Source organism: Cetorhinus maximus, chromosome 22, assembly GCF_964194155.1.
Source record: "Cetorhinus maximus chromosome 22, sCetMax3.hap1.1, whole genome shotgun sequence".
Lineage (NCBI taxonomy): Eukaryota > Metazoa > Chordata > Chondrichthyes > Lamniformes > Cetorhinidae > Cetorhinus > Cetorhinus maximus.
The window spans coordinates 17449628-17474183 of NC_135900.1; the positions used below are offsets into that span (position 1 = coordinate 17449628).

At 41.3% G+C, this 24556-nt stretch overlaps 1 protein-coding gene across 2 annotated transcripts in view; it reads right to left on the reverse strand.

The window, feature by feature from the left end:
* Positions 1-4001: 4001 nt before the first annotated feature.
* ano6 (anoctamin 6) overlaps positions 4002-24556 on the reverse strand; it is a 162895-nt gene continuing 142340 nt past the window's right edge. For both annotated transcript variants that reach the window (XM_078567863.1, XM_078567862.1), the window contains 5 exons: positions 20308-20432; positions 17627-17832; positions 14663-14874; positions 12214-12319; positions 4002-9542 (listed from right to left, as the gene is read on the reverse strand). In XM_078567863.1, coding sequence (XP_078423989.1) covers positions 9333-9542; positions 12214-12319; positions 14663-14874; positions 17627-17832; positions 20308-20432 — 859 coding nt within the window. In that variant the 3' untranslated portion in view covers positions 4002-9332. The remainder of the gene's footprint in view (positions 9543-12213; positions 12320-14662; positions 14875-17626; positions 17833-20307; positions 20433-24556) is intronic.

Consider the following 24556-nt stretch of genomic DNA (forward strand, 5'->3'; position numbering starts at 1 on the left):
TATACCACCGTTCCCTCACTGTCGCTAGGTCAAAGTCTTGAAACTCCCTAAAAGCACTGTGGGTGCACCTATACCACATGGACTGCAACGATGCAAGGCAGCAGCTCAACACCACCTTCTCAAGTTCAATTAAGGATAAGCAATAAATGCTGGCCTAGCCAGTGACACCCTAAGCCCACGAACAGATAAAAAAATTTTCATCCTAGGAATGAATTGAGTGAACTTTCTGTCAATTGCTCCTAACAGAATTATATCCTTTCTTAAGTAAGGAGACCCAAACTGTCCACAGTAGTGCAGATGCATCTCACTATCCTGTACATCTATAGCAACACTACTTTTATACTCAATTCACCTTGCAATAAACACCAACATCCCATTTGCCTCCCTAATCACTCGCTGTACCTACTAACTTTTTGTGATTCATCTATCTGGATACTCAGATGCCTCTGTCCCACACAGTTCTGCAGTTTTTCTCCATCTAAATAATTTACTGCTTTTCTGTTCTTCCTGCCAAAATGGATAATTTCAAATTTTCCCACATCACACTCCATCTGGCAAATTTTTGTCCACTCATGTAACCTATCTATATCCATTTGCAGACTCTATGTCCTCTTGACAACTTACATTCCTACCTATCTTTATGTCATTAGCAAATTTAGCTACATTTGCTCCGTTCATCCATGTCATTGATATAGATTGTAAATAGCTGGGGCCCCAGCACTGATCGCTGTGGCACTTCACTGGTTACAGCTTGCCAACCTGAAAACGACCCATTTATCCCTATTCTTTGCTTCCTGTTAGCAATCCAATCTTCTGTCCATGCTAATATATTACCCCAGTACACCATGAGCTCTTATTTTGTATAGTAACCTTTGTTGTGGCACCTTATCAAATACGTTCTGGAAATTGAAGCATACCACATCTACAGGTTCCCCTTTATCGACCACATTGCTTACTTCCTCAAAGAACTCTAATAAATTAGTCAAACACCATTTCCCTTTCATAAAACCATGTTGACTTTGTTTGATTGTATTATGATTTTCTAAATGTCCCGCTATTACCTTTTTAATGGATTCAAGTATTTTCCCTATGACATATTAGGGTAACAGGCCTGTCGTTCCCAGCTTTCTGTCTCCCTCCTTTCTTGAAAACAGGTATTACATTTGTGATCTTCCAATCCACCAGGACTTTTCCAGAATCTAGGGAAGTTTGGAAGAGTACAACCAATGCATGTACTATGTCTGTAGCCCTTTTAAAATCCTTGGATGCAGCCCATCAGATCCAGGGAATGTGTCAGACTGTAGTTCTAATAGTTTTCCCAGTACCTTTTTCCTAGTGATTGAGGTTATTTCAAATTCCTGCCCCCTTTTCCCTCTTGATTTTCAAGTGTTCTTGGGGTGTTTTCTGTGACTTCTACAGTGAAGATAGACACATACATACCTGTTCAATGCTTCTGCCATTTCCTTGTTTCCCATTATTATTCCCCAGTCTTTCCCTCTAAGGGACAAACACTCACTTTTAGTTACTTTTTCCCTTTTTAAATACTTGCAGAAACTCTGTTTTTACATTTTTAGCTAGCTTTCTCTTATACTCTTAATTTCTCCCTCATTTTTTTAGCTCCTTGCTGTTTTTTTATATTCTGCCCAATCATCTGACCTGCCACTGATCTTCACAGCAATATACACTTTTCCTTAGCCACGTATAGTGCATCCATCTCAGAGACTTTTTTCCTCAGTGGAATATATCTTTGCTGAGAGTTATGAAATATCTCAAATATCTACCACTGTCTCTCTATTTTCCCAGTTCACTTCAGCCAACTGTGTCTTCATACCCTTGTAATTGCTTTACTTCAGTTTAACACTAACCTCACAAACTTCTCAAACTGAATGTCTATTGCCAAGAGGTTCCTTTACTATGAGGAAGTTAATTAATCCTGTCTCATTACACATTACTATGTCTAAAATTGCCTGCTCTCTGATTGGCACTAGAATGAACTGCTGCAAGAAATTATCCCAAATACACTATGGGCAGGATTTTGCCCTTGGCGGGGTGGGTGGAGGCAGTCGGGAAGCTGCCCGCAATCGACTCTGCAACGCGATTTCACACAGGCAGGCCAATTCAGGCTTGCCCTGCTTGGATCACAAGCAGCAGCGCTGAGCACTGCCTGTGTGGGCGAGGAGAGGAGGGAAAGCTGGGCCTGGCATGCAGTTCGCACATGCGTGTGAAAGAGCGCTTCAATCTCCCTGAAGCACGGAGCTGCCTCAGGGAGCTTGAAGCACTTTTTTAAAAAATTAATAAAGACAGTAAAGATTTAATAAAACATGTCCCCTCATGTGTTCTGTCACGAGATGGGACATGTTTTTAATTCCAAAATAAAGCTTTTATTTAATGTTTGTTTGCTTTAGGAAACCTCATCCCACTCGTGGATGAGGTTTCCTAAAAAATGTAAAGGCCGTTTGGCCTTTTTGCCTGCCCGCCAACCGTAAGGTTGGACAGGCAGCGTAGATTTGAATTTAATTAGATTGTTAATGGCCTTAATAGGCCTTTTAATTATTGGCAGGCATGCAGCCGATTCCGGTGCATGCCCACTGAACAAAATATTATGCGAGTGCGCGGTGTCAGTTGGGACACACAACTGACGTCATCACGCGTCATATTACACTCGGGCATGCGCCCGCATGCCGAGCATAATATTCTGCCCTATGAACTTACCTTCCAGGCTACCTTTGCCAATCAGATTCGTCCAGCCTATATAAAGATTAAACTCACCCATGATTATTGACAAAGGTTCATGGAGCTGAAACATTAACGCTGTTCCTTCTCTATTGTGGTTGCTAGGCTTGCTGGCTATTTCCAGCATTTTTGTCAACACTTTCATTTGATTTTCATCAAAAGTGGTGCAAAACAAACTCAGCCAGAAAAGAACCTTGAGCTGAAAACTGCTATATTCTCTTCCCTTAAAAAGACTGCCTTTTAAAAAATAAAAATGGTAATATTTAAGCAAATAGTACATCAGATAATGATTTTATGAGATTGAGATGGTTCAAGAGAGGCAGTGAGGGCTTGGGAGAGCAATGGCGAATGAGAGAGGCAAGGGCTTGGGAGAGGGGCAGCAAAGAATTGGGCGGTGAGCGGAAGGCAGTGGGGGCTTGGGAGGGCGGTGATGAGGGCATGGGAGAGGGGTGATGAGCAGGACTGAGTAAGAGGCAGATAATGGGCAATGACATCAACAGTAGGAGAAACCGCACATGCGCTAGCGGATGGAGTGGGTGCCAAGTAGGCATGTGCAACTGTTCAGCTTCAGGAGTTAGGGTTTCTGTTTTTCATGTCAGTCATCAGTAGTGTCAGTTTAAGTTATATGTCCAAGTCCTGGACTGTGAGAGTTACTTCCTTAAGATATTTATATCCTTAGTGGGAAATAGGGAATTTTTGTGTCAGCCTTATTCAAAGGGCGAGATAGATTGGAAAGATTGCTCCTGAGAAACCAGAGCTACCCTCTTATGAAGAGACAGGAATGAGAAAGTCCGTCAGCCCTTTAGCATGCCTACTTATTTGGATTCTAGAGAGGACCTACTCAATATTTCTACGTCCCTCCTGCCTCAATGCTATAAATATATTCTAGTACAGTCAGATTAAATCATGAATCTATTGTAGAAAGTTCTCTAGGAACTGGCACTCCATTTTATTTAACAAAATTAATATATAGCTAAAATGCAACAAAAAGACAAATAATTCCACGCATTTTGATTGGTTCCACTCTGGAAACAATGCCAAACAACTCCAGAAGAGTATTTGGAGAAAGGACTGCAAATTAATTATTTTGGTTCAGAAACATGGGAGTTAATTCCAAGTACAAAGTAAGGATCAACCCAGTTTCAATTAATGCTTTCCTCCCAACAAAATAACTTTTGATGATCACAATTAGCCTATATACATAGCTACAATATAATTTAGATAAAGTTCTGTTTTAACATATCAAGCGCTTGCAAGAAAAGACAAAATTAAAAATGAATATATTTTATTCCAAAGCACTGGTGCTCTTTGGTATCCATAATTGTGGCTTCATTGCAAGTTTTCAAAGAAAAAGTACTTATTAAAACATGTTATATACTCCTAACAAAAAATATCATGCATCAGCCATATATTTGTTCACCACATATTGAACTCTGGACTTTTCAACTAACATTTTGGGTTGAACAAATTACACCCACCTGACAAAGTTATAGGTATGAATATTGCTATTTTGCTTAAACAATAAATGTAATCTTTGAGAGTTAAATGGACACAATCAACAGTTTGGCAAAACTGAAAAAATACAAAACTTTAAACGTTAACTTCATCACAACTAGGGCTTAAAGCAAAGCAATATATTGTGGGTAGAATTGTTTACCAATTAAATGCATTTCCTTCCCAATACTCTCTAAATATGTCAAGGTTCTCTTCCATTCACTGTTTTGTGTAGTGAGAAAGATTTAGCTGTGCATAACATGATAGCTTATTTTCTTTAAATAAGCAATTTCTTTCAATCTTAGAATCTATAACCATAATTTCTGGGAACAAACAAAACGAGTTTGACTTTAGGTTTTGTCACAGCCAAGGATGACAATTTCCTCTTCTTCTGTTATTCCAGACTTAAAAAAAAGTACTTGTTTATGTTAAAAATACTATTGCAAATTTCAGTGAGAACATAAAACAAGGTTATAATTCACTCAGGGCTGTAACTCCCTCTCATTTTGCTGATTTTGATGGATCCAAATCAAAATGGTGAATATGCACAATTATGCTCAAGGTGTCTTTATGTAATGTGAATCTATTATAAGAATGGAGGAAAAATAGCCCATCAGAAGACAACATTGGCTCAAATTTTGCAGATAACAGTGAACAAACGGCATCAGCTGTTTGTTACATTTGAACTTTCCCATAGACTTTTTAAATTGGCTTTTGTCCTGTCAGACAACCATCAAAAAAGTGCCACACCCTCCACGGAGCATCTGGGACCTGTGAGCAGGCCAATAAACTGTGGATCTCCTTAATTGGATGAAGGAATCATTAATGAGCAGTGCAGAATCGGAACCAGGAAGTGTCAGTTTGAAAAGTGAATTCAATGTTAAATCATGTACAGACTGCGAAAGAGGGAAAAAAACAAATTAAGCAAAACAAGAGAAACAGAAAGGAAAAGACAGAAAATTTGAACAATAATTCAAAACCGAATGAACGACACATACATCTGTAGAAGTTAAATTTCAGTGCCAGAGGCTGTTTGAGACTAATTAAGACACCTTTAAAATGGTAGTGGCACTGAAAGTAATAAACATTGTTATTTTCTAGCGAGTTTGGTGCTTATACATCAGCTAAGTACAGCAAAATCATTGTTATTTCATGTATTTCAATGGTTGAGTCTCTTGATGAGATGCCAGTATCTGGAAAAGCAGGGCATCTTGGTCAGAACCTTCTTGATTTACACATTTACCTAAGAATGTGCATTTGCAGGAAGAGGCTCCCCAATTTACAAGCTAATAAGAGTGAGAAATTTTAGCCTCATCATTTTTTTAAATCGCAAAACCTGATCCAATAATTAAATCTTCTTACACTGCTAAATTGGCACCTAGCATTACAATTGACAAACAATTCTCTAATCCAGTTGTGACGTATACAATAATTGCATTTAATACATCCATAAAAATGCAGAAAACACTGAAGTGAGTTGTAGTACTCACAAAGGAAGCCCCATGTCTAAAAGTGATCACCAGTTAAAAGAAATGTTCCTTATGTATTGCGGACAGAAAATCTTATGAACCGAGGCATGCACATTTATAGTTACTTTAAACTTTCAAAACTTATAGGAGTAAATGTCAGGAATTTACTATTAAATGATTAATGGCAATTAGGATCCTTAAGATTTCAGAATTAGATAACAGTAAGATTATAATTTACAGGATAATCAATTTTTCAAATCAGTGGATTGAACCAAACAAATTGATAATCAATCCAAAGAAAGAATCAAAAAATTGTACTTTCAGATGATTATTATTGAAAGTTCATCCTTTGGACCAAACAATTATAATGGAAAACGTACATTTGACAAACCAATGGTAGACAACATTTTTCCATTGTGCTCAACCTGTCTAATTGGTATTTTGCAAAATACTAATCCCTCAGTCCGTAAGACAGGACAATATCCAACATATTGAAGATTCATTTCAATGGGAAGAAAATCCTTTATATTTTAAAATAGCATGCAGAATTGAAGTATGAAAATATATATTAGAATGCTGTTGCCATTTAACAGAAAATCCCAATTAGTCAATAATATTTTATGCTACCATATTTTAATGATACATGATTTGCTTCAATATCAATTTGTCTTAATTTACTGTCTTAGTTACTTAATGCTGCGGGTATACAAGGTTATGATCAAAAGGAAGTGTGTTATTACCAGTTCTATGGAAAATACTTACAATTGGGGGAGAATAATTATTTACAAAGATTACTGCATTGAAAAAAATAAAGTTTAAAGGCACAAATACTGTGCATGTTAATTAGTCCAGCTTTTGACATTCAGAACAAATATACTAAAATCATTGAATTATGTTTTCCTTTCTGATAAATGTTTTAGATAAAATAATCTCTCAATTTCATTATGTGCAAAGTAGTGATTACACATACTATTAATCATGAGTGCCATGAGATGGACTGAACTGTATAAGCTCTTTAGTGAAGGACGGTGGCCATAAAATGACCATGGACTAGCGGCTTTGAATACAATGGACTTTTTGTGTAGTTAGTGCTAAGAAGCTCTCATTACCTTGAATAGCATTCAACGCTATGACAGGAGGCACAGATACGTCTTTGGAATTATTCTCGATGGAGATTTCACCCAAAGCAACATGTTCTGATGTATACTGATTGATACCTCCTGACATGAATAACTGACAGTTGCTACTTTGTACCCAAATACAGCTGCACGCTAAAAGGCAGTCGCTGTGATCTTTACACTAAATTGGGGTATTTATTGAACAACTATATCAGTATTTGATATACATCACATTTATTACTCTTCCATTGAAAGACTTGGATTAAGTGTTATACAGGTGGAAAAATATATCAAACACTATTGGTGGTATATAATCGCAAAGCTATTTATATTCTCTTTTGAGGGTAAAAATTATTGAGGGGGAACTTACGTGGAGGTTCCCTCGCTCATTAAATGTATTTTCGTTAGATGGCACTAATTCTGAAAAAAACTGCACAGTTTATCCATGGTTTTTTGTCAAAGTTATGACGGACAGGTTGGAGAACCTCTCAGAAATCCATCTCCACTCTTTTATTCAGCTTTTTGATTCATTTTTTTTTTTAAAAGTTATTAAATCTAATTGAAATCTTATGGTCTTGTACAGTAATTTAAAAGTCCTCTTTTGTTATTTAACTGTGAATGAGAGTTGATGGTAATTAATTATTTGTATAAATAATGCCCAATTTTGATAAGGTTTCTCACAATTGGCCTTTAAAATTATTTACAGCTCTTAATAGGTGACTATTACTCCACTTTACACAAATATAATTTTAGAAGCGGGTACTGCTTGGAGTATCAGTTGAAAAAAACAAAAATGTTACTATTTTCAAGCAGTTTTCCTTTTTCTTTAAGTTTTAAGGACAATCTAACCTTTAATTCAGTTCCACATGTTTCTGAGATAGCTGCAAATTAATGAGATGCTAGGCACTTATGGAATTCTTTTGCTGAATATGGGTCTCAAGACGGACCCACAGACAGAACCGGTGAGGTTACTGATCCCTGCTGAGCCAACTGAACATGAATTGATGCAAAGATCAAGAGTATGGGAGTTGCTTTCCACTTTGAAAAGCTGGTAGGACAAATTACACATATATATTTTTAAATAGTGCTTAGAATGAAAATACTTCATAATAAATATATTTTCCTCTGGAATATTGTTCTGTTTTAATATCATTTGAAAAACACTAGCATGATGAGTAGTGGTCGGTGAATGGTTTAACCCCTTCATACCCAATTAGATTAGAAACACTAGCGTATCATTGTCTAGAACTAGGAGTCAGGATGAAGGGTTAGCCTTTTAGGATGATGATAAGTAATTTCATCACTCAAACGGTTGAAAAACTTTGGAATTCTCCAACCCAGCTGTGGATGCTTGAGTACATTCAAGACTAAGATTGATAGACTTTTGGATACGAAGGGAATCAAGGAATATGGGAATAAGGTGGGAAAGTAGAATTGAGGTAGAAGATCCGCCATGATCATATTAAATGATAGGATGGGCTTGAGGGGCTATTTGACCCACTCTTATTCCTATTTATGTTCTTATGACTGTGCATAAATCTGACTGGAAGTTGCAGGAAAAGCACTCACCAGATCTTTAGTGCACTGACCCCACTTGTGATTCCAGGGGTCACCGTGTTATCATATTGAGCTCTCACATGTTATTTGGGAGTTTGCCCATTGCATGGCAGGAAATCAGATGTTGCTACCAAATTTATAGTTGTGCAGCCACTTAAAGGGGTAACCATTCAGGTTTGCCGGGGGGGGGGGGGGGGGGGGCGGAGAGGGGTGGGTGGTTTGAGGGGTGGGTGGTGGTGAATTTCTGCCAGCTGAAGTAGTGAGAACACCCATGACAAATTGACATCTAGAACGATAGAGAGAGCTATCAGCATAAGTGCCATGAGCATCATCTTGTGATCTGGATTCAATGCTAGAAGACTAAAGACAAGCTTGATTAAGGCAAGAGAACCTATTCTATTCATTCAATATATTAAAGCATACAATTATCCTTCACCCCTTACACTGAATACTTTTTCTGCCATGAATACTACTATAGTGCAGGATACTTTAAGCATCATTGGTCTTCTGGAACAAAATCAGTACAAAGAAATACTCCCATGCAAAATAGCTGAATGATGCAAGGACATATTATGATACCAACTGTGGTACCAGTAGCAGTTTTGCCCCATTTTCAGTTGAAAATTATCTGAAAATTTAGGTTACTACTTCTTTGTTAATACAATTACTTTTTATTCTAAAAGGATCCAGTTTCATATTTCATGATATTTGAAGTGCCATATTTGTCAAACCTCTGTAGCTATAACAGCAAATGACCATTTGCATGGACTGCTGAAACCTCTTCAGCCAACATCACAGTGTTAAAGTTATAAAATAAAATTGGTCAAATAACAAATTAACTGTAAGACAGCTCATTTGCAGATTTATGTACAATGTAACTAAAAATATTTGTCTTGGAAATCAAGCTATTAATGAAACTCCCCACCCCTTTTTAAAAATGTAAAATTAAAAATTACAGGCTTTATACATCCATGTCTGTAGATGTCAGGCTCATTGGATTCTTTATTAGGTTTTTGGAGGTAGCTGCCATTTTTTTGTGCCAGCCTGTAATATTACGTTCATGCAGCAGCTTCTGTGTCAGATACGACTCCCGCTTAATTTGTTCTTTAATGTGTGTTGGCACATCAGGAATCCAGTAAGACACAAGGAAACTCACTGTAAACACAACGTGCTGAAAAACATTAAAACAAATCTGCTATTAAAAATTCTGTGTTTATTTCTCTAAGAATGCAATTGAAAATTGCCTGCTACATTACTGATTGGTATATGATAATCCTGTGATTGTGTCACCACAGGCCCACATAAAATCACATCATAAGCAAGGTAGGCATTTTGAAATTTAATTGTTTGTAACCACACTTTATTTATTTTACTCTACTTTCCCTATTTTTCAATTATTTACTCTAGAATTCTTGCTTTCTACTTTTTAATTTTTTTAAATGACTTTACTTCAAACATTTTCCCTCCCAAGCAGGTAGGCCCTGACCCACTCAGACGCTATGTTTTATCCACCCAAAAACATTCCCCCGATCTTGAGCATGGTCAAGAGGTCCCAGCCTACAAAGCCTTACTGATCTCCTCAGCACACTTCTCCCCTTTCTCTAACCAATGATAGAAAGGAAAAAGGGTGCAGATGGATCAATTCAAAACTGTATGAGAGGCAAACATAAAGAGAATACAACAAAACAGATAGGAGAACAGAGAAACGGGAAGTAAAGTGTCACACAGTATCAGAAAGACAGATATATTCAGAGACAAGAGAAAGTAGGATAGATTTTCCAATTAAGCCTACCATATCATTAGTTGGGGGGTACGTAAAAGGAGTGACTAGTTCCATTCTGTGTCTCCTTCTTCCTCTATTATTTTTCATTTCGGTGAATCTATCTTTTCTGCTTTTTTTTTTGTTCTCTTCCTTCTACCCTTCTCACATTCTTGCACTACCCTTTCTTTCACCTTTATAGTTTACTTTCCTGCTTCTTTGTGATTTTTTTCTTGCCTGTCCATTTCATTCCACATTCCTTTTTTCTGGTATAATCTTTCTCCTCCTGCTGCTCTCTCTTCAGTTTCAATGCCATGTTTCTCTCTCCTGTTTATTTTTTTTTTTTACCTGTCTCACTCTTGATGAACTTTGTTTGGGGAGAAAGTTACATTGAAGCAATCAAGGAACTGATGATCCCATATGCAGAATCGCTCCCACAAAGCAAGGTGACATGGGCCGGAATTTTACGCCAGTGGGATTTTATGGTCCCGCTGAAGTCAATGGAGTGTAGAACGGCTCGCCCCATTTTACGGCTCTGTCCCCGCCACGACAGGCTCTTAAAATTCTGGCCATGCATTAGAAATGAAGCCATTCATGAGTCACGTAGCCCCATAGTTCTTAATATGAACAAAAATATCAGGAAGAGTAGGGCATTTAGCCTCTTGAGCCTGTTCTGCTATTCAATATGATCATGGCAGATCTGATTATGGACTCCACGTTCCCGCCTACCCCAATAACCTTTGATTCCCTTGTTATTCAAGGATCTATCTACCTCTTCCTTAAAAATATTTAATGACCCTGCCTCTGCCTCTCTCTGGGGAAGAGCATTCCAAAGATTCACAACCCTCAGAGAAAGAAATTCCTCTCATTTCTGTCTTAAATGGGAGAAGATTAATCTTCAACATTGCCATTCTCCCTTCCAATGATTAAAATTACAAATTACTTACCACTCTAACACCAGCATAATTGGATCTCAAGTTCCCAAGTTTGTACATTAAATTGGTAAACTTGAAAAGAACTGCAAATATTGCATCAGCTTATCCACCTTTGGTGTAATTCTCGCTCTTATAGGAAAGCTAATTATATAAACCTGTCAAATGTATTTTTTTTTAAAAAGGCAGAATTTGTTCTCTTTTTTTTAATTCATTCATGGGATGTGGGCTTCGCTGGCTGGGCCAGCATTTATTGCCTGTCCCTAGTTGACCTTGAGAAAGTGGTGGTGAGCTGCCTTCGTGAACCACTATAGTCCATGTGGTGTAGGTACATCCACAATGCTGTTAAGAAGGGAGTTCCAGGATTTTGACCCAGCGACTGTGAAGGAATGGCGATATATTTCCAAGTCAGGATGGTGAGTGACTTGGAGGGGAACTTCCAGGTGGTGGCGTTCCCATCTATCTGCGGCCCTTGTCCTTCTAGGTGATAGTGGTCATGGGTTTGCAAGGTGCTGTATTCAAACAGCAATCAATTAAATGGGCAACTTTTTAAAGATGTTTGTACATAGTTAAACAACACTCTGCATTGGAGAGATCATTACATTTAATTGTCTGTGGTCCTGATTGGCAAACTGAGAAAAGCTAGCTGATCCCATTCATGCAGCTTCCCCATAGTGTCTGTTTCACCTCTGTGCAAAGAGAAACTCATGCTTGATGTTGCTACATACAAGCTATACTTTACGAAATATCAAATGATATTTCATTTTCTATGCACATTTGATCAGTGCTACCATGACACTCCCCACTACTCATTTGAGACAGTAGATGACAGGACACTGATGCCAAAAAATGATTATTTCATATATGAAGGTCAAAAATGATACCTCAAATGTGAAATATATTTATTAGTCAACAAAGAAATAATATATTCCAGAATTGATTCAAAGACACATATATGATGCTACCAAGAGCTCCTTGCCCTTAGGGTACAAAGATGTATTTTATATGATAGGCAGATCCAAGTATTCCTGCCTATATATGAAAGGCTCTTATTTTTGACACTGGCTATTCCACTTGCTGACACAGAGGTGAGATCATTCATCAAGCCAGAAACATTACACTTGCAAAACTAACCAAAATATATGCCTCACCTCCATAATAATAATAAAGGCTAGCTTGGCAGCCATTACATGCCAGAAGTAAAGGCTATGTTCATACTGCAGAGGATGACCAGGAGGATATCGGAGGTCTCGGTACCTAACACAAAATGAAAACCATAGCATCACTCTAAGTGCACATCATTAAATAAAAACAATGCAGATAATACGCAGAAGACACATACTATCAGGGGAATGCTAGTAATAAAAAGGTGATTACTGAAATAAATACCCCAGTCAAATTGTTTTATGAAACAAAATTAAAATCAAAATTGTCCTGACTTAATTTAAATCTGTGCTTAAGTAAGTTTTTTTGGTTACATTTGAGGTTTATTGTTTGCCAAGATATATGCTAAAAACAATAAACACAGTAATATCTTGATAACAGTAGGGCCTATTGTAAAGCAGTTTTGAATATGTTGTAATCAGATATTTTGTAACCATATTTACTTGATCTTAATAGTAATACGATGACTGTATTCATCGAATAGGGCGAGTTTTATGAATTAGTACTCCTGAAGCAGAGCTTTGCACAACAGCAATGTATATTGTGAACTCTGTGCAGGTCAGCATAATCCTCATGATCGTTTGCCCATAATGAATGTTAAATCTCGTTGGTCAAACTGCTTGGAATGTGCTTGGGGTTCCATGTACATCTTCTTTTGTTAATTTGCAAAATTTACCCCTATATCCTGAGAATAAGTTGTTTGGATGAAAGGAAGTTCATTCAGCCCATCACACTACAATTTTATTTGTGATCTGAAAGCACGTCCGTTTTCACTAGCTATAGCGTGGTGGTTAAATGTTTACTTGACTGAATAAGCTCCTCACATTCACTATTCAAGCTCATGCATGAAGAACGGCCACTTCATGCTGGTACCTGTCCTGATGTGAGTTGCAATCATTGGGTGCAGAGGAGCAAGGAGAGAAAATTAAAAACGACAATTAAAGAAAACCGCACCATTCATGGTTGTGCTACTTTGTTACAAAAAGTGATTTCGCACATTAGTCAATTACATAGATATTTACTTTGTTAAATTATTACAATAGATTAATTTTGATTTTTTTTTCTGAAGTAGGCTACTTGGGTGCCTGATATACATGGAAATCTATTACTATGACCAGGATATACACAGGAGCCGTTCCCACTGAAACTTCACCAGAAATGTGGTGGAAACTCCATTTGCTTGTGAAAGTAATGATGATGGACCTTGTCAAATGCTGTGCTGGATCCCTAGACTGCTCAGCAGCTTCCCCAGTGCCCTCAAAGATAGAGCAGCACCTTGTCCAGAGTAATGTAACACCCCGTTAACCAGTATTTTTGATTAACCGGCGCCACCCATTCCCTGAACATGCCAGAGAACAAAGATTTTACTGTACAAGAGTAGGTCATTTTGTTCAATTCCATTCCTCCATTTTATCTAATTAAGACTTCCTCATCTATGAGGGCTTTGGTCTTTAGGGGCAGAAGGGGGGAAGCTCAGGAGCGGGCGCTTGCAGGCGTGCCTCCGATCGGCGCCCCCAATCGCCGCCATTTTACGCCAATTAAGGCCCGCCCAGCGTGATGTCCGCCAGGAAGCGCTATCCCTGTGCGGGTGAGAGGGATTTCTTAAGCCGAGAGTTCGCTCTTTCGTGCAGGCGCGCGAAAGAGTGCACTCATCTCCCTGAGGCTAAGTGCTGCCACAGGGAGATTGACGCCAAATTCAAAAATGTTAAAAATAGAAAAATAAAATTTCCCTGACATGTCCCCTCATGTGACACGGTCACAGGAGTTGGGACATGTCCATCACTTTTAATTAAACTTTAATTAAATTTTTTAAAACCTACATGAAACCTCATCCCACCCATGGATAAGGTTTCACGCTTTTTCTGAAGCCTGCCAGGGCTCCTGGCCTGCCCGCCAATCTTAAGGTTGGACGGGCAGGCCCTTTAACTGGTGCAATTACTTTTTAAATGGCCTCAATAGGCCGTTGACAGGTCGGCGGGCGCACAGCTGATTCGGCTGCGCCCCCGCCGACCAGAAAATTTAAATGACGCGGGGTTACATCGGGAGTTCCACCTGACGTCATCCCCTGTCAATTTATGCGTCGGTGAGCATTTCCTGCACGCCAACCGGGAAATCCTGCCCTGGGGCTATCAACACTTCGGTGGCCAGAATTCCAGCAACCTTAAAGGGTCATGCCTCAGATTCCACTGCTGAGTTAAACTGATTGATTGATTATTAACTGTCTTGGAGTGGTACAGTTAAACATTTAAAACTCAACCCATCCATTACCATGCTTAAACAGAGTAGGATTGAAGGGCAATTCAAATTTCCAACGATTTGTGGTATAAAAGTAACATGATCAGATGGTTGAGAATTCTCTAATTCATTGTGCTCACTCCGAGATGCAGTGTTCCAGCAATTTCTGGGCCATTGTTATTTACAGTAACACTTACTAACCTGCAGGTGGTATCAGTTTCAGGATCGAACCAAGAAGGGTGATTAATGGGTTTGCTGACATTACTGAAGTCAGTGACTCTGAAAACAGAGAGAGTCGTATTGATGTAACCTCGCATGGTTGGGCTGCTATGTTCTCCGAAGGGTTGCACTGACAGTGCCCAGTAGTAAACAAGCCTGGGAATCATATCAGATGTAAATGCAATGATCAATGCCTATAAACAAAAAAGAAAATGGCAAGTGTCATTTTAAAAGTTCAGCTAGGAAATGTAACAGCCTAGAAAATATAAACGGCTTGTCTCTCTTTCTATAAAATTTTAATTTCCTTATATCAAATGTATCATAGTAAATACCTCAAAGCGAGTCACAAATCTGAAATATAATCTTGTTTCATTATATAGGAATTATATAGAATATAAACTCAGAAACAGCCCATTCCACCCGAATAGTCCATTCCGGTGTTTATGCTCCACTCGAGTCTCATCTAGAGCTATCATCGTAACCACCTATTCCCTACTCCCTCATATGCTTGTCTGGTTTCCCCTTAAATACATCTATACTATTTGCTTCAATCACTCCCTGTGGTAGCAAGTTCCAAATTTCAAATGCATATTGAAGCAAAATTAAAGTCTATCATCTGATTTTGTGTTTTTTTAATTCATTCCTGGAAGAGTGCAGTGTTGGCAAGACCAGAATTTGTCGCCCATCCCTAACTGTCCTCGAGAAGGTAGTGGAGTGAGCCACTTTCTTGAACTGCTACAGTCCATCTGGTGTAGGTACACTCAAGAGTGCTGGTTGGAAGGGAGTTCCAGGTTTTTTACCTAGCAACATTGAAGGAATGGCAATATAGTTCCAAGTCAAGATGTTGTGTGCCTTGGAGGGGAACTTGCAGGCGGTGGTGTTCCAATGCACCTGCAACCCTTTTCTTTCTAGGTGGTAGAGGTTGTGGGTTTGGAAGATGCTGTTGGAGGAGCCTCGATGAGTTGTTGGGGTGCATTTGTGTACGGTACACAGGGGTGCCACTGTGCCCCAGTGGTGAAGATAGTGAACGTTTAAGGTGGTGGATGGAGTGTCAGTCAAATGAGCTGCTTTGTCCTGGAGTATACTTAAGTAGTATACTCAACATTAGATGACTTTTCCCATAATTTTCTTCGCTTTTCTAATGGAAGTGCAGGGTCATGTTGAGGTTCCAAAAACAACAGCAGCTCCCCAGAAGCTTCTCAATTATTCACATCTTCAAACGGGCTAATTTTCTATTTTAAAGGCAATAAATGCAAATTCATAATGATGATGACGGTGCTGAAGTCCCAACTACAATAGCAGGTCTGGGCAGACATAGTTGAAACTCATGGTAAAGAAGGGGCCATACAGTTCACTTCTTCCTTCTAGACTTGCATGGAAAAAATCAGCAACTATTCCCATTGCTGGTGTAGAAACTCATTCCTTCAAATTTAATTATTGTTGGAGATTTAAAACATTTAAAAAAAGACTTAATTTCTTTTCCTCTCTTTTTCATTTTCTCTTAACCTAATATTTCTTTCCCTCTATTTAATTTTCTGTGCCTGATTTGACGTTGAATTTAATATTCAGATTTGTACTTCCTGGTTCAGACACTGTTCTGCTCATTCATTGCTCATTCTGGTTAAATAATTCAGAGGCCTGCACTAAAGCTCCTGAGAGTTCAAACCCCACCATGGTAGCTGGGGAATTTAAATTCATTTAATTACCTAAATCTGGAACAAAAAAAAACTAGCATCAGTAATGTGACCATGAAGCTATTGGATTATTGTAAAAACCCAACTGCTTCACTAGTGTCCTTTAGAAAAGGAAACCTTCCATTCCACGGGCCTGTAAAATCTGATCTATTGAACTTATAGTCTTGTCATGCTATAAATATTTTCTTCTCTGCCTACATGCTATGCGAGTTATTTCTATTATTTTGTAGTATCACAGTGAAACCTGTAATCTAGGGACACTTAAGGAATGTACAACGGTGCCCTTTATTTACAGGTGTCCTTATTTTCAAATGGATTCGGTACATCAAAAGCTGTCTGTAGTTTGTAATTTGAGGGCGCAAAGTGCAACTTGTATCTGTTATGGTGCAAGTTATTTAGGACTGCCAATAAGTGTCCATTTGCATTGTTAATGCTGTGAAATATATATAAACATTGCTGAGGCACTATTCTGAATAACACAAATTATTCAATTTGCTTCAATTTAATAATTTATTTATATTTGTACATACAATGGGGTAGGGTAGAGTTTCTGCTTGGCTTTTTCTGTGCGATTCACTGAAAATTGGGGCAATCCATGCAAATGATCATGGAATTTTAAGCAAATTTATGGTCAGTGCAAACTGAATTTCCACAATATTTTGCACTGGTTTAAAATACATTGCGCTAGAAGGCAGCCTTGCCCAGGAAAACCTAGTAACAATTAATCACCACTGCGAATAGGCTGCATGGCTGCTTTTTTTGTTTTAGATGGCAACCCAGGCATACGAAGGAAAAGAGAACAAAAATACTTACCAGAAGAATAAAGTTCAAAACATGTCAGCTGCTCTGACCCTCTCTGTTTTATATCCCTACTGTACTTTGGGTGGGATTTTCCGCATCTGCCCGCCGCCGGGATCTTCTGGCTCCACCACAAGTCAATGGACTTCTGGCTGGGGGGGCCGCCTCGCCCATGGTGGGCCCCACCCGCCACAGGGCCAGAAAATCCCGGCCTTTATTTCCAGCGAACTGGCAAAAAAATAGACAAACTGGACACTGCAATGAAGAATCCCTAGCATACCAACTTGGTGCACAGTGCTCCTTGCACATAGCTGTTATTTAAAAAATTCAATTCAAAACCCTTCATGTAACTGTGCATAGTTATACTTTGTATATGGTAAAGCTATTAGGCATGAGGAGACCAGATAATTTACCGTAATACATTTTAAGCTGTTGATTCAAAGGCTTCACTCACATTTGTCACAGCAGCAAAAACAGCCACTCCGTGTAAGATTGGCAGCCAGGCTCCAATATCCTGTGCTTTGGCCGCCAGAATCCGCCGAAACTGAGTGGTAATTTTCCACGCATCTACTCGTATTTCAATGACGTTATTAATCAGTGCCAGTAGAGGTGCCAGAGGGAATGATGCCACAAAGATGGTGGCAAAACCAAACTGTATAACTGTAAAATGAACAAGAGCTAAAATGAATTCTTCTACCATCATGGATCACAAGCGAGTGTTCTGATGGCCCAGGTCTTGGCTAACAAACTCATGTCACGGCCATGTCACTTACTCCTGCTAAACCTGGAAAGACCCAGAGTGAAACGTATGAAGGGAGGGTGATTAAAACTATTTTAGAGTAGTAAAGGAGTATTGCTGTTATGAATAGTCCACTGTGGAAAATCCAGCGTGGCCAGCAGACTGCGTGTCCAGCCCAATCTGTTTAATAGTGCTATACTTTTTTATTTTGTTTATGGGACGTGAACGTCGCTGCCTAAGCCAGCATTTATTGCCCATCCCTAACTGCCTTTGTTTTGAGGGCATTTTTAAAGAGTCAGCCACATTGCTGGTCTGGTCTACATCACATGACAGCAGATTTCCTTCCTATTAGTGAACCAGATGGATTTTTACGACAATTGGCAATGGTTTCATGGTCATCATCAGACTTTTAATTCCAGATTTTTATTGAATTCCAATTCCACCATCTGCTGTAGCGGGATTCAGAGAAGTACCCCGGGTCTATGGATTACCAGTCCAGTGACAATGGCACTATGCCACCAACTCCCTATACAACATGTTTGTCTTTAAATGGAAGCTTCCATATGAAGCTCGCGCAATTTGACTTCACAAATGATAGAATTAAACAGACTGCATCGTAGTCCAGTAACATCACTTTAGAATCAACTGCCTGTTTCAAACAAGAATTTCTGGCTTACAACGCTGCAGCTACAGAGAATGTTCAACAAAACGAAATTGGTAAGCTCACTATGATCATCAGATTGGCGTCTGCCGCTATCTAAGCATCTTTTTTCTTAAATATCTCATAAGGGCACGTGAGTAACGCCAATACTTCTAACATGCCTCTCCTCTATTTTGAGGAGATAGAATATTCAGGAAAAAGTAATGTATATCAGATTTAATATGAATGCCACCAAAACACATTGCTGTTAATTTTAAGGGAATCAAGTAGTAAAAGTGGAATCCATAATATTTTTCAAAAGTGGTCAGACATTACCAACAGGGTGATTATGAAACTTTTCAATTTTCAGAAACAATTTACTACAATTTGCAGAGATTGCAGCATGCACAGTAAGAAGGTACTCTCTCATGCAGTTAAAATTAAATAAGTGGAGGGCTGCTTGTGAGAAAACCTTGTAATTTAAAACACAACAAAAGCTATAAAGCACAGAAACAGCGTACTCATAGGTTAAAAGTGGCATTCAGCAGTTGTTAAATTTTTTTTTGATAATGTCCTAATTTAATAATTTAATAAATTTAGGCAGCTTTATTTTTTAAATTAGCAAAAATAGACAGTGCAATTTTTATTTGGTCATTACAAAATCCAAACCATATTGGCTAAAAGAAGCAATACTTTCACCAGGGTATTTCAACTCGAAAATTGCACTTGGTTTTACATGGATATGGAAAACAACTGATCATGCTTTACTCCCTCCAGCACTCTGCCTTAATGGCTAAGGAGTGGTAGCACAACTGTTTGTGAAACAATTTTTAAAATTATTATAACTAGATAAACATTGTCATCTGTTAGTGGAAATATGGCACTACAATAATTGATAAAACAAGTGAAAGGTGGTCAACGTGGGAAAGGGAAATAAGTTTCTATTTCTCATGCTCATTCCTGGATATACATCATTCTTTTTGTTTACAGTACAATAAATTGTAGAAGCGATCATCCACTTGAATGTTCTTGGCACACGCCATGAACACATAATGCAGGAATTGTTCAAACACAGCTCAAGCTTTTCTGTCCAGTAAAATTAATGGATGAAACATTATTGACTCAAGGTGCACAGTTTGTCAGTATTCACTTCTGCTCTGCATCAGGAGTGCAGAAGCAGAAAATCTTCTCACATCAATGGAGCCAATGGAACAGACTGTGTAGGTACTGAATACCTAAACTGGGCATTTGAATCACTGAACAAAACACACAAGGACACTAACTTTTCTAAATACTAGTCAATAAATAATGAAGCATCAATCCAAATCTTCCTGGTGGTTTTGAAAACCTTTCCCTATGATAGGACATAAAAGGAACAACAGATACTTATTTTTAACCAAACTGCTTTCCATTAAAGGGACAGAATTCATAGGTACAGATGTTGTTATGGCCAATTGCTTATTAAATCTAGTCCCCTACTCACCCACGCAGAGTATCTGTTCTCAGGTACAAATGGAGCTGGGTCTACATAAGCTGCTTGGTGTAAGTGAAGCAGCTCTAGGCATTACTGAATAGTTTTAATTATTCCAATGAGCATTACATGGGAAAACTCAATTGCCAGTTGTTGTTAATCATACTCCCCATCACAGGTGAAACAGCTTTATTAGCAAAAGACAAATATAATAGAAGGGGCATTTCATTTGATGTCAGTCAAACAAGCAGCTTCACAGTACATAACACACACATAATAACATACCCATTTCCAGGTATTCGTAAAACAAGCCTAACTTTGGTATGGATTGCAGCTGATAGTCTTGCTCCCATCGGGGGAGTTTCTCTTCTGATTTTTTTCTACAGCGAGCAATAAGATTCTTTAACCACCTGTACAAAGAACAGAAGACAGTTGGTAAATCATGACCAGGTTTTATATCCAGGTGAATGGAAATCTACAGCTACTGAATTTGTGCAGGCAGCCTCAACATAATGAACAGTTAGCACAGATTTATAAATGCCAGCTCATGCCCAAAAAATCTATTGGAATTCTTCCAAGAGGTAGCTAAATTGATCGCTGAGCATAATTCAGTGTATATCACCTACTTGAGTTCTCAGAAATCTATTGCTAAAGCTTTATTGTTGGAGATGCTGCCTTTTGCATAATTTGTTAAATCATAATCCCGTCTTCCTGTTCAGGTAGATGTGTAAGATATTATTCAAAGAAAAGTACAGAAGTCTCCCAGTGTCCTGGCCAACATTCATCCCTAAGCCAATGTGACCCGAAAAGGATTATCTAATCATTTATCTCACTGCTATTTTGGGACCCTGCTGTGTGCAAATTTCTTAGGGGAGAATTTTCCCCATGTTGGACAGGCCAAGCGGGATCGGGTCCACACAGCCTTTTTACAGGTGTGGGCCAATTAAGGCCCGCCCACTGTATTTCTTGACTCCTGAGGATAGCGGGAGTGGGCAGGCAGCGGCGGGAGTGCACTGACCGCCGGGTACAATGGCGACCCGGCGGCCTGTTTAAATACAGCGCTGACAGCCTTTGCAAGGCTGCTCACAATGGCAGGTACAAGGGCTCACCAGAGGGCTTCTGGTGAGCAGGCCAGGCCGGAGGGTAGGCCAGCGGAGCAGGCCAGGCCGGAGGGTAGGCCAACGGAGCAGGCCAGGCCGGAGGGTAGGCCAGCGGGGCAGGCCAAGCCGGAGGGTAGGCCAGCGGGGCAGGCCAGGCCGGAGGGTAGGCCAGCGGGGCAGGCCAGGCCGGAGGGTAGGCCAGCGGGGCAGGCCGGAGGGTAGGCCAGCGGGACAGGCCAGGCCGGAGGGTAGGCCAGCGGGGCAGGCCAGGCCGGAGGGTAGGCCAGCGGGACAGGACAGGCCGGAGGGTAGGGCAACAGGGCAGTGTGCCCATTGTTTTTTGGATGAGTGCCTAGCTGCCCTCCTGGAAGAGGTGGCAGCATGGTGGGCGGTCCTGCTTCTGAGGGACGGGAGGCGGAGGCCCCCCCACCTGACCAAACATGCCTGGGAGGTGGTGGCCGAGTGTGAGAGCTCCCATGGTGTGGTGCGACGCACATAGGTCCAGTGCCGCTAGAGATTCAATGACCTCCTGCGCTAGGGAAGGGTGAGTACCATGTTGGCTGAGGTCACTTAATGCAGCTGTCAGTCTTTCCCCACAAGGAGCACCCCCCACCCCCCCGCCATGCCTAGTCAGCCCTGAGAGGGTTGAGCTGAGATGGGTTCTGCACCCGCCGCATGTGTGACACTGACACCCAGAGTATAAATTTGGGGGCAAACTCAAGGATCTGCACCTAGGCACAGTGCTGGAACTGCGAAGCATGTCAAAGTCAGGGTGCGAACATGCTGGGAGGGGAGATTCCAGGTGGCGGGGCACCAATCCATCTGCTGGCCTTTACGTTGCATGTGCTTGCACCTCCTTGCTTTGCAAGGTTAGACCGTGTGGTGCCAAATGTGATGGAGGCAGCATTTGGGCAACAGGGGGGCCAACCCTGGCTTCTTTGTGTGAGTGTGTGGCAGCTGCGGGGTGACGAAGAACTAGAGCCCTGCAATGTCCCACTCTGGTTGGGTTGGCAGGGATGTGATGGGGATCCAGGTACAGGTTGGACTAATCAATGCTCTTCTCTCCTTTTCAGGAGAAGACTGCACACAATGCCACCAAGTGGATGCGGACTGGCAGAGGCCAGGCCCAGTTGGCCATCTTGACTCCATTCGAACAGCAGGCCCTGGATCTGGAGAAGCGCCATGCACCCAAGTCGACCATCGGTGGTGGTGAGGCTGGTGTGCCATGGGGAGGTATGTTTGCTGAGCACTGAGGTCACCATGTGTGTCCCAGCAGCCATGGCACTGCTGAAAGCTCAGTGATTGAAGCTTGCTACATGGGTTAACCATTGATTATGGAAGGATGAGCGCATAATGATCTGGGGGACAGGCATGCACATTGACATTGTCTCCACTTTAACTAATCAAAAGTCCTTGTTCCTCCTTTCAGCATTATCAGAGGAGGGCCGGGAGGAGGCGGCAGAGGGGCCACCTCTCACACTTGAGGGCCCATAACATCTTGACTCATCAGCATCACACCATCTCAGCCAGGCAGGCATCAGCGCCGATACTAGCATCTCGGTGGGAATTAGATCTTTGGCTAGCACCCTGGGACACAGCGGTGAGGGTACTTCACACTTGCTTGAGGTGCAGGTGGAGACAGGGAGTGCCCATGGCGCCAGCAGTCAGAGGACTGCTAGGTACCAGGCACACGCTCGGTCAGTGGCTGATGATGGGCCTCTGAGGCAGCAAAAGCTGGAAGTGCAGCAGGGTATGCAGGAGGATCTGGCGGAAATACATGAGGCAATGCGTGGCACAGTGCCCATGCTGGAAGAGCCAACGCGGAGCAACACCGATGCAATGAGCCTCATGGCTGAGCGCCAAGCTTCCTCCATGGAAAGGATGGTGACTCTCATGAAGAAGCTCCTCCAGGAGACCAATCAGAGCCTCCTGGGGTTGCGCTCAGACCTGCAAGCCCTCTCAGTGGCACTGACCTCAGCTGGTCAGTGCCAGTGTGGGAGATGGTTTGGGCATCAAGTATCCCAGCTTGGTGCCGATCCATCTACAGTGAGCAGGGAGGTACGAAGCAACCTCACGTTGGCGCAGCAGCTGCCTGTTGTCTCTGCGGGTTCCTCTCAGGGCACTCCGGATGAGAGCAGCAGCTCCTCCGCCCCTCTGCCAGTGACTGTGGCATTCGATGAGACTGTAGGGTCTGGGGAGATGCCAGCTGTGGAACTGGCTGCTCCCTCCCAAGCGGGACCTTCAAAGGCTCCACGGGCCACGGGACGGCTGCCAAGGTCATCGAGGCCAACAGGACAGCACAGTGAGCAGGCTGTCTCAGATGCCAGTGCCAGCAAGGGAGGAGCACCTAGATGTAGCACCCGTAAGCATAAATTTAAGGTACCTTAGGCAGACCATGGGCTTCTCACTGGTGCTTTTATGTTGCCCCACTATTAGTTCATTAACTGGTGTGATGTGCAACAATTTTTTTTGGTTTCTGAACTTCATTTTGTTAAATGATTGAATTTTGATATGTAAGCAAGGCTCAGGGTGATTCCTTACTTCTGCAGTTCCTATCCAGGCAGATTTTGCACTCAGGTATCGAGTATGGAGCCTGCAGCCCTGGCGTGTGTTTGAGGTCCACCTGTGGCGTGCTAGCTGAAGGTTCTTTGGATTAAAGCCTCCCAGGTGTCCCTGCCTCCCTGGAGTATGCCCAGGTCAGTGTCTACCCCCTCAGCGTTCTCCTGTGCGTGCTCATCCTTGGACTCACTGCTGGACTCATCAGGTGCAGCCGGAGCAACTGCGACTACATCTTCTTTGTCCACTGCGTCGCCTCTTTCCAGTGCCAGTTAGCGGAGAATGCAGCATGCAACCATTATCAGTGACAGACAATCTGGGGGGTGCTATTAGAGTGCACACCCTGAACGGTCCAGGCATCGGAAGCGCACCTTGAGAAGACTGATGGCTCTCTCCACCACAGCCCTTGTGGAGGTGTGGCTCCTATTGTACCGCTGATCAGCCTCTGTTCTTAGGTGACGGAGAGGCATCATAAGCCACCTTTTGAGGGGATAGCCCTTCTCACCCAGCAGCCATCCATCCAAACGTGCTGAAGCACTGAAGAGCCTCAGCACCTGGGAGTGTCTGAGGATGTAGGTGTCGTGGGAGCTGCCTGGGTACCTTGCACAGACTTGTAGAATCAGCATCCTGTGATCACACACTATCTGCACGTTCATGGAGTGGAAGCCCTTCCTGTTGACGAAGGCACCGGGCTCACCTGCTGGCGCCTTGATGGCCACATGTGTACAGTCTACAGCACCCTGGACACGGGGGAAGCCAGCAATCACTGCAAAGCCTCTGGCTCGCTCTGTCTGGCTGGCCTCATCCCAGCGGTAGTGAATGAAAGTCAATGCACGCCTGAACAAAGCGTCTGTCACCTGCTTGACACAAATGTGGGC